The 15,078-nt window shown below is 47.0% G+C and overlaps 1 protein-coding gene across 15 annotated transcripts in view; it reads right to left on the reverse strand.

Moving 5' to 3' along the window:
* Positions 1–15,078, reverse strand: part of MACF1 (microtubule actin crosslinking factor 1) — a 330,651-nt gene that overhangs the window by 61,824 nt on the left and 253,749 nt on the right. The window contains exon 1 of one of the 15 annotated variants that reach the window (XM_087446237.1): positions 1,297–7,176. The exons of the other annotated variants lie outside the window; for them this stretch is intronic. Within the exon in view, the coding sequence (XP_087302363.1) occupies positions 1,297–6,006 (4,710 nt within the window). The 5' untranslated portion in view covers positions 6,007–7,176. Of the gene's footprint in view, positions 1–1,296; positions 7,177–15,078 lie in introns of those variants that run through there. 15 annotated transcript variants of the gene reach the window in all.

The following is a 15,078-nucleotide window of genomic DNA, read 5'->3' on the forward strand; positions in this document are numbered from 1 at the left end:
ACCCAGGAGGAGATTTAGCCCAATTCCCTTATTTTTAAATTTTATTTATTTATTTATTTTCCCCGAAAGCCCCAGTAGATAGTTGTATGTCATACCTGCACATCCTTCTACTTGCTGTATGTGGGACGCGGCCTCAGCATGGCCGGAGAAGCGGTGTGCTGGTGCGCGCCTGGGATCGAACCCTGGCCGCCAGCAGCGGAGCGCGAGCACTTAACCGCTAAGCCACGGGGCCGGCCCACAATTCCCTTATTTTTAAAGAAATAAGAGGTCCAGGAAAGGAAAGTGACTTGCTTCAGGACACAAAGTTTGACAAGATGACTAAAATGCCTCTATTTTTCATAAACGTTATTATGCTTTATTCTGGCTTTAAGAAAAACACATTTGTATTAAAAAGCTGTTATTCACACATCTATATATTACTTTCACCCAAGCTGCTCTGGTGAATTCTTTTTTTTTTTTTGTGAGGAAGATCGGCCCTGAGCTAACATCAGCCAATCTTCCTCTTCTTGCTGAGGAAGACTGGCCCTGGGCTAACATCCATGCCCATCTTCTTCTACTTTTATATGGGACGCCACCACAGCATAGCTTGCCAAGTGGTGCGTCAGTGCGCGCCCGGGATCCGAACCAGCCAACCCCGGGCTGCCGCAGCAGAACACGCGCACTTAACCGCTTGAGCCACTGGGCCGACCCCTCTGGTGAATTCTTTCAACTAGCCAACATACCTATTTGAAAGGGAAAGGAGGAGGATATTGACAGTAATTGAAATCTTACACGTTTGGTACTTTAAATGGCTTATCTCGCTTTATGCTCACAGGGTTCTGCCTTAACAAATGAGGAAATTGGAGACTCAAGACATCTAACTAAATTTTCCCAGACTGTTTAAGAAAGTATCCCAGGTTTCATTCGAAAGCCCACATTCTAGCCTCTACCTGACTTCTGACAAAACTGATCAATAAGCAGCCTCTTGATTTAGGAAAGAACATGGTCACTGTAAATTTCAAAAGCAGAATCACCCTTTCCTGCTAATCATCTTTTTCAAAATGTAAACCAACTGTTTATATCCATTTTCTTTTGTCTTGGTTTATCTCTGAATAAAAAAAAGAGTATGAATTATAAAGTTTTTCACCAGATATATTTTCCCCATTAACTCAATAGAGAGACCAGAAAATCCCACAGGTCCCAAAGAGAACCAAAGAAAGGACTATCTGTGCCCTTTCTAAGCTCAACCAAATCAGAGAATTTGCAAATCTCACTTTATTCTCCAGATCCTTCCCCAACAAAATGAGCAACAATTACCTCATTTGAATTTAATCCATCAGTTGCAGCCAGAGGCACTTTCCCATGCAGCACTGTGCCAGTCACCTCTTTTATTCCAAACGCTGGGGAATCAAGGTCCTCCTTGATCCACATTCCAGCAGAGAAAGCCTCCTCTAGAATAGGAGTTCCTTCTGAGATAGGCACAAAATTAGTGCGGGCAGTATCTCCCAGGACGGGTATGCCAGCAGGGAAAACTTCCTCCATAGCAAGCACTGCAGCAGCTGGGGCGGCAGGCTCCTCTGGGGTGGGCACTCTAATAGCCGAGGTGGCTGGCTTCTCTGGGGTGGGCACTGCAGCAGCAGGGGCAACAGGCTCCTCTGGGGTGGGCATTCTAACAGCTAGGGTGGCAGGCTCCTCTGGGGTGGGCACTCTAATAGCTGAGATGGCTAGCTCCTCTGAGGTGGGCACTGCAGCAGCTGGGGTGACAGGCTCCTCTGGGATGGGCACTCTAATATCTGGGATGGCAGGCACCTCTGGGGTGGGCACTGCAGCAGTTAGGGTGGTGGGTTCCTCTGGGGTGGGCACTCTAATAGCTGGGGTGCTAGGCTTCTCAGGAGTGGGCACTGCAGCAGTTGGGATGGCAGGTTCCTCTCGGGTGGAGGCTGCAGGCTCCTCTAGGATGTCATCTCCTGTGGTAGGCACTGCAACAGTCAAAACAGCCCCCACTGCGGAGGGCTCTACAACAGCTGGTACAACCTTTGTGATGCCCACTGCAGCAGCTGGAGCAGTCCCCTCTGAGGAGGGCTCTACAACAGCTGTCACATCCTCTGTGATGGCCACTGCAGCAGCTGGAGCAGTCCCCTCTGGGGATAGCTCTGCAACAGCTGGTACAACCTCTGTGATGGCCACTGCAGCAGCTGGAGCAGTCCCCTCTGAGGAGGGCTCTACAACAGCTGTCACATCCTCTGTGATGGCCACTGCAGCAGCTGGAGCAGTCCCCTCTGAGGAGGGCTCTACAACAGCTGTCACATCCTCTGTGATGGCCACTGCAGCAGCTGGAGCAGTCCCCTCTGAGGAGGGCTCTACAACAGCTGTCACATCCTCTGTGATGGCCACTGCACCAGCTGGAGCAGTCCCCTCTGGGGAAAGCTCTGCAACAGCTGGTACAACCTCTGTGATGGCCACTGCAGCAGCTGGAGCAGTCCCCTCTGAGGAGTGATCTACAACAGCTGGCACATTGTCTGTGATGGCCACTGCAGCAGCTGGAGCAGTCCCCTCTGGGGAGGGCTCTACAACAGCTGGCACATTGTCTGCGATGGCCACTGCAGCAGCTGGAGCAGTCCCCTCTGGGGAGGGCTCTACAATAGCTGGCACATCCTCTGTGATGGCCACTGCAGCAGCTGGAGCAGTCCCCTCTGAGGGCTCTACAACAGCTGTCACATCCTCTGTGATGGCCACTGCAGCAGCTGGAGCAGTCCCCTCTGAGGAGGGCTCTACAACAGCTGTCACATCCTCTGTGATGGCCACTGCAGCAGCTGGAGCAGTCCCCTCTGGGGAGGGCTCTACAACAGCTGTCACATCCTCTGTGATGGCCACTGCAGCAGCTGGAGCAGTCCCCTCTGAGGAGGGCTCTACAATAGCTGTCACATCCTCTGTGATGGCCACTGCAGCAGCTGGAGCAGTCCTCTCTGAGGAGTGATCTACAACAGCTGTCACATCCTCTGTGATGGCCACTGCAGCAGCTGAAGCAGTCCCCTCTGAGGAGGGCTCTACAATAGCTGTCACATCCTCTGTGATGGCCACTGCAGCAGCTGGAGCAGTCCTCTCTGAGGAGTGATCTACAACAGCTGGCACGTCCTCTGTGATGGCCACTGCAGCTGGAGCAGTCCCCTCTGGGGAGGGATCTACAACAGCTGGCACATCCTCTGTGATGACCACTGCAGCAGCTGGAGCAGTGCCCTCTGGGCAGGGCACTGCAGCAACTGGAACAGTCCTCTTTGAAGCAGGCACTGCAACAGCTGGGGCAGCAGTCCCCCCTGGGGCAGACATTGCAGCAGCTGGGACATCCTCCTCCATGGTGGTCACTGAAGCAACGGGCACATCCTCCTCTGGGGAGGGCACTGTAGCAGCAGCTATAGAAATTCCCTCTGGGGGAGACACAGCAGCAGCTGGGACATCCTCCTCTGGAACAGGTATTGCAGCATCCAGGGCATCTTCTACAGTGGGCATTGCAGCAGCTGGGGATGGCTTCTGTGGGATGGTTACCCATTCCTTCAAAACTGGTTCAGTATTACTAGGCTTGGTAACTTGTTCCTCCAGAAAGATATTTAGCAACGAATCCGAATCTCTCATTTCTGTCTCCGCTCCCTCCAATGATGCCACATTCAGCTTCAGCTTTATATCATTCACAGCTTCTACTCCATCTCTGCTATGTCTCAGTCCTCCAACCAGCAAGTGCAGACTCAGAATCTCTGACTCTGGGGACTTCCTCTGGAGATCCTGGAAGATCTGATCTGGGAAGTCTCTATGAAAATGGGCTGGGGCTCTGTCCTCCAAAAGCTTGGCTTCATAACCCAGCTCTTGGGCCTCACCATTCTCATCACCAACTTTCTCCATGCACAACAATTCACAAGGGTCCACATTTCCCAAAGAAGTCGGACTGTTATTTTCTTGATTAATAGCGCCTTTCTTACTTTCCAAATGAATCTCATCTGTTAGTAAATGTGAATCATAGGACAACACTTTTACTTCAGATCCTGAGGTAACATCTGTTAGTTCATAGCTAAAAGCAGAACTGAAGGGGACACTCTCAACACACTCAACATTTCCCTCAATTTGACTGCAGCCTACTTGGAACAAATTGCCATTTTCTTTGGCCAGCTCAGCTTCAACGTCTGATACATTTTCTTCATGAGAAGCCCTGCGATCTGAGTTGGACAATCCTCCTGGGTCCAGCTTTCCTGGTAACTCCAGATCAGCCGGGTGTCTGAACTTAAATTCCCCTGCAGTCTTGGGGCTAAAAGGCACTTTTTCGCACTCCTCACTAACAGTGGAAGTATCCCTCATGGTATCAGAGTGGGCAATAAGTTCCACTGCGTTAGGCACCTGAGAAGAAGCCAGGGCGTTAAAATATTCACAATCCAATTCAGTATCATAGTCCTTTACCCTTACATTTAAAAGGCCTACACGTTCCTTTTCTAAGGCAACCCCTGAAAAATGACTAATTACAAGCAAATATTCTGCATCCTGGGATGGGGCCAGCCCTTCAGAAGAGGCTTGATTCTCCAGCTCCACTAGAGGAGTTACTCTTTCTTCACATAAACACTCTTTTTCAAGTTCAAGAAACATCTGTACTGAATCTGTGTCAGAGAGCTGCTCTGAATCGACAGGAACAACAGTACATTCTAAATCTGAAACAAGACCCTCTAGCCCCTGAGCCGGTCTGCTTTTCAGCTCACCTATAGCACTCTCACCTGTGAGAACACAACTGTAATCAAGAGAAGTATCTTTGACAACAGAAGCCAAATGGTCCTTAGCTGGTTGTGAGTCACCAGAACAACAAATGTGACCACCAGCTAGGTGATCCAAAGTCCCCAGGACAGCAGCTGAGCAATCAGCTCCATCCTCCACGACTGCTACAGTGTTTGCTTGTTCTCCTTCTTCAAAAATATCTGCCAGGCTGTTCTTTTTCTCATCTGCCACTAGAAAAGTTTTTCCTCTCTCTGACAGTTTCTCTTCCTCCCACTCCTCCTCAGCCTCCATCATGATCCATCGCTCATCCTCCTCAAACTTTAGCTCAGACTCTGTTTTCTCTCTCAGGCTGGGGGTTACGAGAATACGCAATTCTGGATCCAACAGCTCTTCACTCAGGCAAGGGGAGAGAGGTGGCATTTCCACAGTGCAAGCTGTGTCCCCAAGGGGGTGCTGCTTCTCGCTGAATCCTCCCTTAGCCAAACTTTTCATGGCTCTGGGCCAGGTTGCACTTGAGAATCTGTGTTCCTGCAGTACATCTGTGTTACCACTTGCTGCTGCAGCTTCTGATTCTGGAGGCTGGAATTCACGGGGAGAGCTCTCAATGTGCTGCTGAAACCTGAAGTCTTGGCAGTTTCCATTTAAGTTTTTCACATCCTGCACTTCTGGAATACCTATGGATTTGGACACATGTTCCAGAGTTACTGACTCTGACTGAGGTTCCTTGGAGTCCAAATGACCAGAACTTTCTGTTAATGCAGAACTGGATCCCTTCTTCTCTTGCAAGGAAGGATTTGAAGCACCAGCTTCTGAAACCTCACTGAGAGAAGCCTCCATCCTTTCTGCAAATTCTGGGAAATTGTGTGGCATGAAGGACTTCCATGACCTCCTGTTAACATTGTCTTTGCGTTCCGCATTTGGTCGCCTTCTGGGTGGCACAGGTGCTGACTTCTGCACATCACTGCTTAGCTTTAGTGCATCAAATATTATTCTTTCATCCAGCTTTTTGCCTTCTGGTGCTCTGGATTCAAAAACATTAGATGCTGCTCCTAACGTACCATTGCTGGATATAGTACTTCCCTCTATCTTTTCCATGGTGCTTTTTGAAGTCTGATTAAGCTTTGACCCCTGGTCAATTTGCTCGTTTATCCTCATTGTATCATATATAGACCGCTGTGGAACATAGCAATCCTCTATATAGCCATCCTCTTCCTCTCCTTTCCCCAGGCAGGTGGGGTTCTGCCTTAAACAGTCTGGCCTGCTGAGTGGCTTACCCATACTTTTTCAATCAAGATGAACCATCAACCTTTTACAAGTTTTCCCAGGTTCCCCAAAAATGCATTCTGCATAAGTTAAAAATCCTTTTACATGTTCATAATTCCAAACCACCAACTGGATGTGCCCTCCAGAAAGGCCTGGAAATCCCACTTTGAAACCATTCTAGGATAAGCTCTAACAGGAACAGCCTTTTCCTTACAGGCTAGCAGCCTCATTGTTGCAGACAGATAAACGGTATAAACTTATAATTCCTTGTATGGCCTCTGTTTGTATTTTTTTTAAAGAGCACTGCTCTAATTTAGTCAGTAAAAAAAATCATCTGATATTGACAAGTCTTATTCAATATCTAGTTCCACTCACTTCTCACCCAAGCAGAGTTGGAAACAGCGAATTTATTCCGATTGTGTCCTTTAATAACAATGGCACAGCCTCTCTGGTCTTCAAGTATGGCCCAAGCTCCTAAGAATTCCTTTCATTTTATCCTCAGTTCCAGCCCTGGAGAGTCCAGCTGGTCTGAATTAGCCATTCGTCCTCCCTAGTTCGGGTGTTTGAATTTGAACTGGGCTGGTCGGCGGATATTTCTGCAACTTTAAACACAGGAAGTCCTTCATTCGGGGCCAGCTTGGGGCTTCCTGTCTCCAAAACATCATGGCATTGTTGTGGCTCCCAGAACAGCCCTGCGCCGTGGCCGAAAAACAAGGCGAGTGGAGCCCCGGGCCGGGCCTTTCAGAGGCAGGCAGGCTGCAGTAGCCAACGAGAGTCTGTCGGAAGGGCTCGTTCAGCGCGGCCCGCTCCCCCGCGCCATGCTGCGCGCCCCGAGGGCTAGGGTTGCCTCACCGCAGGCTGGCAGGTGGCTCCCGCACCGGCCTCGGGTCCCGCGCTCAGGAAGTTAGTTTGTCCCTCCGCCAGCTGAGTCCCGCGTGCTGTGGGCGCCGCCTCCCCCGCCGCCGCCAGTCCCCGGCCCGAAGCCGCCGCGCCGTGGGCTGCATGTCAAGCAGCCGCCTCTATTCTCCGCCGCCGCCGCCGCCAGCCCCGCGGCCCCGCCGTCCTCCCCGCCCGCAGCTGTCACGGTCCCGGCATGCAAACTTCTGGCTGGGAACAAAAGGCTCCGCTCGGGCCGGGCGGGGCGAGCTCTCCTCCCTCGCGCCGCGAGGCCCACTCGCCCGCTGCTCGCTGGAAGTGCTCGGCTGGCGGGCGGCTCTCCTCCCACTTCCCCGCGCCGCCCCGCCCGGGCAGGCCCCCTGGAAGCCGGGAGCGCGACGCGGAGAGCCAAGGGGAGGACGGCGGAGGCGGAGCCGGGGCGCGGGCAGGGAACAGGAGCGACCCGAGCGGACGGGGAGGGGGCGGCGGAAAGGATTGGAGGCCGAGGCTCCGAAGGAGGGGCTTCGGCGCGGTTCGGGGCGAGGGAGCCAGAGCGCCATCCGCTGGGCTTACCAGGCCCACGCCCACTGCGCCCCGGGCCGGAGGGAAGGCCCCGCCCCCGAGAGGGCGAGAGGAGGGGGGCTGCACCGCGCGAGCCTCGGCTGCGCCGCGCAAATCCCCTGACAAAGGAAGGCCCCGCCCTCCTCCCCCTGGCCCGGCCCCCCCCCCCCCCGCCACCACCGCGTCCCAACCGGCCGGGCTCCGAGCCCAGCCCAAGGGCGAGAGAACCCAGAAGGGGCGCCCCCGCCTCCCCCAACCAGCCGGTTCTGGCAAGGGCCACTCGGGGCCCCATCTGCCGGCAGGGTCGCGCTGGCTGCGGCGGGCCGCCTGTATCGCTCTCGGCTTCCAGCTCTGCTTCCAAAGGCTGTCCCTAGTCTCTCCAGTGTCACCTTTGGCGCGCCCTGCCGGGTCCAAGAACACTCCAGCCTTAAACCTGGCACCTTCCTGGTATCCGAAAAAATTCGGTCACGCTCAGAGACCAAGTTATTGAACAAACTCTGGGCACCTGCTCTCTCCCCCTTCTCACGTATATCAGGTCTTGGGCCATTCTCCCACCAGGATTTCTCTGCCCACAGACCTCAGTGGTGTCAATGACTGAGGAATAGGGATGGAGGGGGGTGGGCAGCGGTGGAGGTGCCGGCAGCAGTGCCCCACGCCCAAACACCTGGGCTCCTTTATTGCTGTGCACATCCAAGGAAACTTGAGCCTCTTTGGTGCCAGCTGAAAAGCATGGGTCTGTATTTCAAGTCTGAAGACGGAAAATACTAGGGAAAGGTGGCCCACAATCCCGTCCACAGCTTTTTGGCTTTTAGAAAAACCATCTAGTCACCTGGTAACTGTTAAACAAAGAAAGTACAAAGGGCAACTCAGGAAACTGTCCATGAGAAGCAGCTGTATTTCTGAAGGGGTGTGATACTCTGCTCCCTTTGTGATGGTCATTTTCTGATTTTATGAAGGAAAAAAAAGTCTTGAAATATCTGAATCTCTGTTGGACCATGTGGTCAATATAGATGGTAAAACTTACATAAAAGTTATTTCTATCCCTTACATAAACAGTAAGTGAAGCCAATAGTTGGTGTACCAAGATCTGGCAGTGAAACCCTGAGCTGAGCCTTAGGCTTACTTAGGAAGCCAGAGAGGTCTTTGGCAAAAATGAGGTGTGGGCTGAAGCCTGTGATCAGAATTAAGCAACTAAAAGACCTTTCACTGGCAAAATGTTTTACACTTCATTTCTCACTTCAAAAGAGGCTGCTGATCAATTCTGCCAACTCAAATCCAAAAGACTCTCTCCCCATCTGTAAACTGGAAAGGGGGGGAGGGGTGCAGACTAGATTATGTTTTGACAGGCTTCCTAACTTTAATACTCTTTAGTTCTAAAACTTTTAAAGGAGCTGCCCCAGAATCCTGAGTCTTCCTGGTCCTATACTGTAAGACACTAGAAACCCTGTCCTCTGAGGAACAAACAGCAGAAAAAAACAAGAATGCTTGACCTAGAGAAGGTTCCAGGCAATATGATCAATGTGATGTATCTGAAGGGCTGGGATGTGGGAGGAAGGAAGCTTGTCCTGGATGGCTCCTTAAGATGGCACACTAAGATCCAAGGGCAGATTTTGAACCAACAAAGAGTTTTCTAACAGCTATTCAAAGAATAGGGTGTCCCCTAAAGTGATGACTTTCCTGACCCTGGAGGTGTTTGAGCAGAAATTCAAGCAATCATTTGGCAGGATTTGGGGGAAACAGATTTACAAATCCTCTATCAGTTTGTTCAGGATGAATTTTAAGGTTCCTTCTAACTCTGACACACTGTGATCAAAAGGCTTGATCAGCTTACAGATCTGATACTTAACATTTCAGGGAATCCGGGTTTTAATTTTCCTTTAATTATTCAGTACAACTGGAAAATCCCAGGGAAGGCAAGATCAATTTCACTAGCAAATCTCCCTGACCAAACATACTCACTTAAGTGTTCAGATATCATAACAGACTGTTTAGTGTGCCAGGGCCCCTCTGGTTGGAAGAATCTGAGGAATTCTGGCTCTGGACTAAGGGTGGGTGGTTATTCTATTATAAAGAATGATCTTGATGTGGAATCACAAACTTCATGGCCAGAAATTCCTTTCCTGTTTCCTCACCACGTCAGGTGCCAGTCACTTCAGTGTTTTCTTAACCCCTCCCCACACCTATATACCTTATTCTCACCACTCTCACCAATGCTCCATATTATAATTAAATAAACAAGTGGAACTTTTTAGCAACTATGAAGTTCAGATTCAAATTACTTATTAGCTTAAGTCGCACTCTCTGACTAAAGTGTTAGGATAATATTACAGAGAAAACTCCCAAAAGTTCAAACACAGCCTTATAGAAAGGATTACATAAAGTTGCCCAATCCTCCACCCACCCAAAAGCAGAAGCCCAAGAGTGCTTCGCTCCTTTTTTATCATCAGTGTGTGTTTAGAAAGAAATCCAGAGAGGAAGCACAAGGTGTTTTTCCTCCATGTCTTATTTTTTATCTATTCCTGAGTTTCTCCTTAGTTTTGGTATGTGGAACTCTGCCAATAGCCATCTCAGTGACTGAAATAAATACCTGATACAGCTTTCAGCCTCTTGTTACCCTGATAGCTCCAACAAAAAAAGCATCTGTTCATTTCACATGCTGTGTGTAAACTTTTAAAAAGAGTATAGGGAGCTCCAGAGAACCTCTTTGGATGCTTCCCCCACTCCTATAACCACAAATATATGTGCTGAAGCCAAATTTCAAATTAGTTTCCAGTTAGTTGATTACAGAGTTCAAAGAATTCTCTACTCATTTCGAAATTCCTAAGAACAGAATTGGTGTCTGATTTTCCTTCAGTGAACTTAGAAGAAAGAACAATCCTGGCCCTTCCTGCTGTCTTCCTAATTAAAGACAGCCGAGTGGAGCCTCCTCACACCCTAACACAGCTCCCTTTCCAAGTTATGGACCTGGCGCTTTGCCTTTGTCTGCTCCAGACCTAAACCACCAGCCCCCTAGGGCAATCTAGAGACCCCAGATCCACACTTCCTCAGATTCTATAACGCCTTTTCATCCACCTCTCTCTCTTGGAGGATTAGTTCTGACTAGAGGAGGATACAGAAGACTGGTTGGATCTTGCACATTTTAAATCTACAAAATGCCTTTCATCTTAGGCTCTCTAGGCTTTACAAGCATTTATTTAGTGGCAAGTGGAAACTCCACAGTATTAGTCTGTACCTGTTGGGCATTAGTCACTACCATTCTTCAGTGCTTTTATTATATATAGATAGCTACAGAGTGGCTCACTGAGCAATGCAGCGTGATGTGAAGTTTGTTTTAAATGGGAAACTAAGGATTTTGATGCTATTTGAGCTCTCTTGTATTCCCGAACCCATGAGAAAACTTTGCACACACTCTGCAGGAACTCTCATGACCCTTTTAAGCCCTTTCCTACTTGTAGACTTTCCAAAAGACAGTGTATTAATCCCTCTTTTAGCCACTCACCAAGACAGTGGTGATGACAAAAGCATGGGGCTTTGCAAGTTAGAAAAGACCTGACAGAAGAGTGGGGGAAAGGAAGACAGGGGGAATCAGGGAAGGCTTTATGGAGGGAATCACATTTACTCATTAGGATTTGGATATACAGAGATGGTGAAGACAAGGATTTCTAAGTGAAAGGCTAGAGGCAGGAAACCTAAAGAGGCAGAGACCCTAATGAAGCAAATTCAAAGTCAGCATGGCTTAAAGTACAGGGTGAATAAAAGGGAAAAATGAGAGGTCAGAATGGTAAGTAGCTCACCAAGGCCCTTGAATGCCAAGCATGAATTTTCACTTTATTCAGAAACCATTACTATATCAAGATTTACTTATTTAAACTTACCAGGGGGTCATGAGAATTATTGAGTGGTGTGTGGAAAGTTTCCTAAGATTTTGGAACTGGGTGCTCATTCAACTGCCATTTAATATGTATTATCTCATTTAAAAAATTCAAGTCCTTAATTTATAAATGAAGCTTGGGGTGGTAAACTCACTTGTCCAAAGTAACACAGCTATTAAATACGTAGGCTCTTAAGATCTGAGCTTAGGTCTACAGACTTTGCATTGGTGTCAATCTGTATAGAATATAAATTGTAGATGGGGAAGATTGAAGGTGGAACAATCAGTTAGGAGGACTATACAGTTTAGGCCAGAGGTAATAACTTGGACACACGAAAATGAGGAAGGGACTGTTAAGTGAGGAAGGGCCTCTGAAAGAAACTGCGGAGGCAGAATGTTTGGACTTCACAACTGACCAGATAAAAGGTAGAGGTTAGGGGGAAAAATAAATTTAAAATAACGCTGTAGGGGCCAGCCTGGTGACATAGCAGTTAAGTGCGTGCACTCTGCTTCGGCAGCCCAGGGTTCGCAGGTTCAGATCCTGGGCGCAGACGGAGACACTGCTTGTCAAGCCATGCTGTGGCGGCGTCCCATATAAAGTAGAGGAAGATTGGCATGGATGTTAGCCCAGGGCCAATCTTCCTCAGCAAAAGAGGAGGATTGGCACTGGATGTGAGCTCAGGGCTAATCTTCCTCACACACACAAAAAATAATGCTGTAGTATTACTCTTGGATTACTGAGGACACAGTACTATATAAGACAGAAGCAAGGAGGAAGAAAATATGTGAAGAAGATAATTCAACTTAGAGTGTACTGAGTGTGAAGTCCTCAAAGGCTACCTATGTGGAGGTGTCCAGAAAGACCTCACACACAAAAGACTAAAGTTTGGGGTAGAGATACAGATTTGGAGGCCTTCTTCCATAGAGCAGTGAAGGGTGGGATATCCCAGGTGTTAAGTGTGGAGAGAGAAGAGAAGAGGGCAGATGACAGAATTTCAGGAACCACATGTTTGGGAAGTAGGAAGACAAATCAAAAAAGAAAGCAGAAGATCAGCCAGAGAAGAGAATGGAGAGAGTACAACATCAGGAAAGTAAATGGACAGGAAGCCTTTAAGAAAGGAGATGTGATGTTAAATGCTGCATAACGAATGAGGAGGACAATGAGTTAGACAAGGCCACTAGAGCTGGCAGCTAGGAAGTCAGCAAATACTTCCAAGAGAACAGTTGCAGTGCAGTAGGGGAGTTGGATCAGATTGCAGGGGGTTAAGGATAAGCAGTGGTGAGAAAGTGAGTATTGGTCCTCCCTTCTTCTTGGGACTCTGTTCTTTTGGCTTCCATGACACTGTGCTATCCCTGATGCTACCTTTCTAGCCAGTCCTTCTTTGTCTCTTTGGGCTTCTCTTCCTGTCTCCTTAAGGCAAGTAATTTCACAAGGTGTATCCTTGATTCTTTTCATTCATTCAATAAATATTTATTGGGGTCTACTATGTGCCCTAAACTATGCCAGGCACTAAGGGAGAGAGTGATGAGAGAGATTCTAGTAGGAGAGATAGACATTCATTTCAATTTAATTGCAGCAGGTACTCTGACAGAAAAGCAAACAGTGCTATGAGAGCATGGGTCAAGGGGCCTGATGTGGCCTGGAGGTTCAGGGGAGGCTTTCCTGAGCAGTGACTATGTGGGCTTTCACTTGGGACTGAGAGTAGTCTTTCCAGTTCCAGGGTTGCATGACTTTACAACTTTTACAAATTAACAACTTCACAAAGTTGCTTGGGTGTTTCTACGAAACAGGTCCCTAGGTTGAATCTCCAAGGAATATTGTTGTAGGAGTCCTCTCCAATATTAGAAAAGGAGGTAGAATAAATAATACACAGGGAAGAGATTTCTGCAAACTGTCTCTTTCATTTTGTGACTAAAGCAATTCTTATCATTAATCATAAACCATCAACTTAGGTTTGAATTTAAAGATTTAGATCAAAATCAGAGCTCTTACTTTGGGAGTGAATTGAAAGATAACAGAGATATTAAATGGTTCACTTGAATGGATGCAATAAATTTAAGCTGGAGAAGACCCAAGATAAGTTCAATTTCTTTGAATTCTTATCGTCTTCTTCCCTTGACTCATATATACATATAATCAAATATTAGAAACACGTATTTGCTGAAACTGTAAAGAATTAAAGCTTTTCTGTAAAACGTCTTGATCTGGTATATATGCTTGGCAGAGAGATTAATTGTATCTGTGTTTTTAAGCTGCTTTCCTCTGAAATTAAGCTGATATTTTTTTCCCTCACATCTTAATATTTTAATTAAAGATTGATTAATATCAAGAGGTGTCTCTCTCACAAAGAGGCTGACTTGGTAGTTGCCATTGTACGGCAGCAGAGGAAGATAATATGATCTATGTTAAAAGCTAATTAGGCCAAGGACCCCGAGATCATTAAAGCTGATCTGATGGGTAACTCTGAGTAACTGGGGAAGTCACTGAGCTGGTAATGGCTTCTGGTTAATTCTGGTTAATGATAGGAAAATAACATTGATTTGTAGAGCACATAAGCCAAGGTCAAAATGGTCTCGGAAAAACTTGCTGGCTGTGGGATCTGATATAAATGAATAAACAAACAAATAAATAAGTATATGTATGTATGTGTATATACAGTATATTTAAAGCTGTATTAAGGAGTCATGACCTAAACCCGCCTATGTATTGCTGCTCTACAGTTAGAACCAAGCTCTACACTTGTTTCCCACAAAAACTACTCAGGAAGGCTGTTTGTCCATCCATTTGTTTCATTGCTGTCATCAAACTAATTTTACCTTATCTTCATAATTTCCATTTTTCCAAGAAGAAAAAGAGTTAATCTAATCTGGTGCTGGCCTTAGATCAAGTCTTCTGGAGAATGATCATCCCCAGGCACAAAGGGCATAACTTTTCTTATTGAAAAGATTTCATAATATTCTCATTTGTATGTCTGGATAAACTGTTTTTTATAAAAGGATATTATAATTTATTGAGCACTTAATATATGCCCAGTGCTTTCATCTACATCACTTCATTTAATTCTCATAAAAACCCTAAAGGTATGATTACCATTGTTCACATTTTATAGTTGAAGTAACTATACAGAGAGGTTAAGTGATTTCTCCCAAAGTCACTCAGCTAGTAAATGACAGAGCCAGAATTCAAAGCTGCATATTTCTGATTCAAACTCCTATTCATTTCACTACACCAAACTGAAAGAAGTATGAGGACTTTTTTTAACTGTCAACTAGTTGAGTAAATGACAGTGACTCTAAAGTGACAGGTAATTACAAGACAATATTTCAGAATCTAGCCTTCTTCAAGTGCATCTAAAGTAGCAAATTTCTTTCTTAGTTTTGCTTTGCTCAGGCTAATACTGACACGAAACTGTGTTCCTTTAACATACGCTAATAGGTAGAGAAGGAAGAGAACCCAGAGGCAAGCTGGAGAGATGAGGAATCCAGGCTAGGATTAGAATTTCTCAGGACACCAAGGATATATCTCAAGTGTTGCAGAGTAGACAGCATTTTGAATCCTAGAGCTCACATGGCTTATGAGAAATAAAGAGCATTCATCCAATCAGTCAACTATTCACATATCTCCAACTATGTGTATACCAAAATGCTAACTACCGTGAGGGACACACAAATGGATTTACTGAGATGAGAGATGGGACAAATGCATATAATCAGAAAATGCCAAAATTAAGCAGTATATGATAAAGGCCAAATGAGTTACACATCTTAAGTGATGTAAG

Source organism: Ceratotherium simum, chromosome 22 (assembly GCF_057802395.1).
Source record: "Ceratotherium simum simum isolate JZ-2026a chromosome 22, ASM5780239v1, whole genome shotgun sequence".
NCBI classification, from domain to species: Eukaryota; Metazoa; Chordata; class Mammalia; order Perissodactyla; family Rhinocerotidae; genus Ceratotherium; species Ceratotherium simum.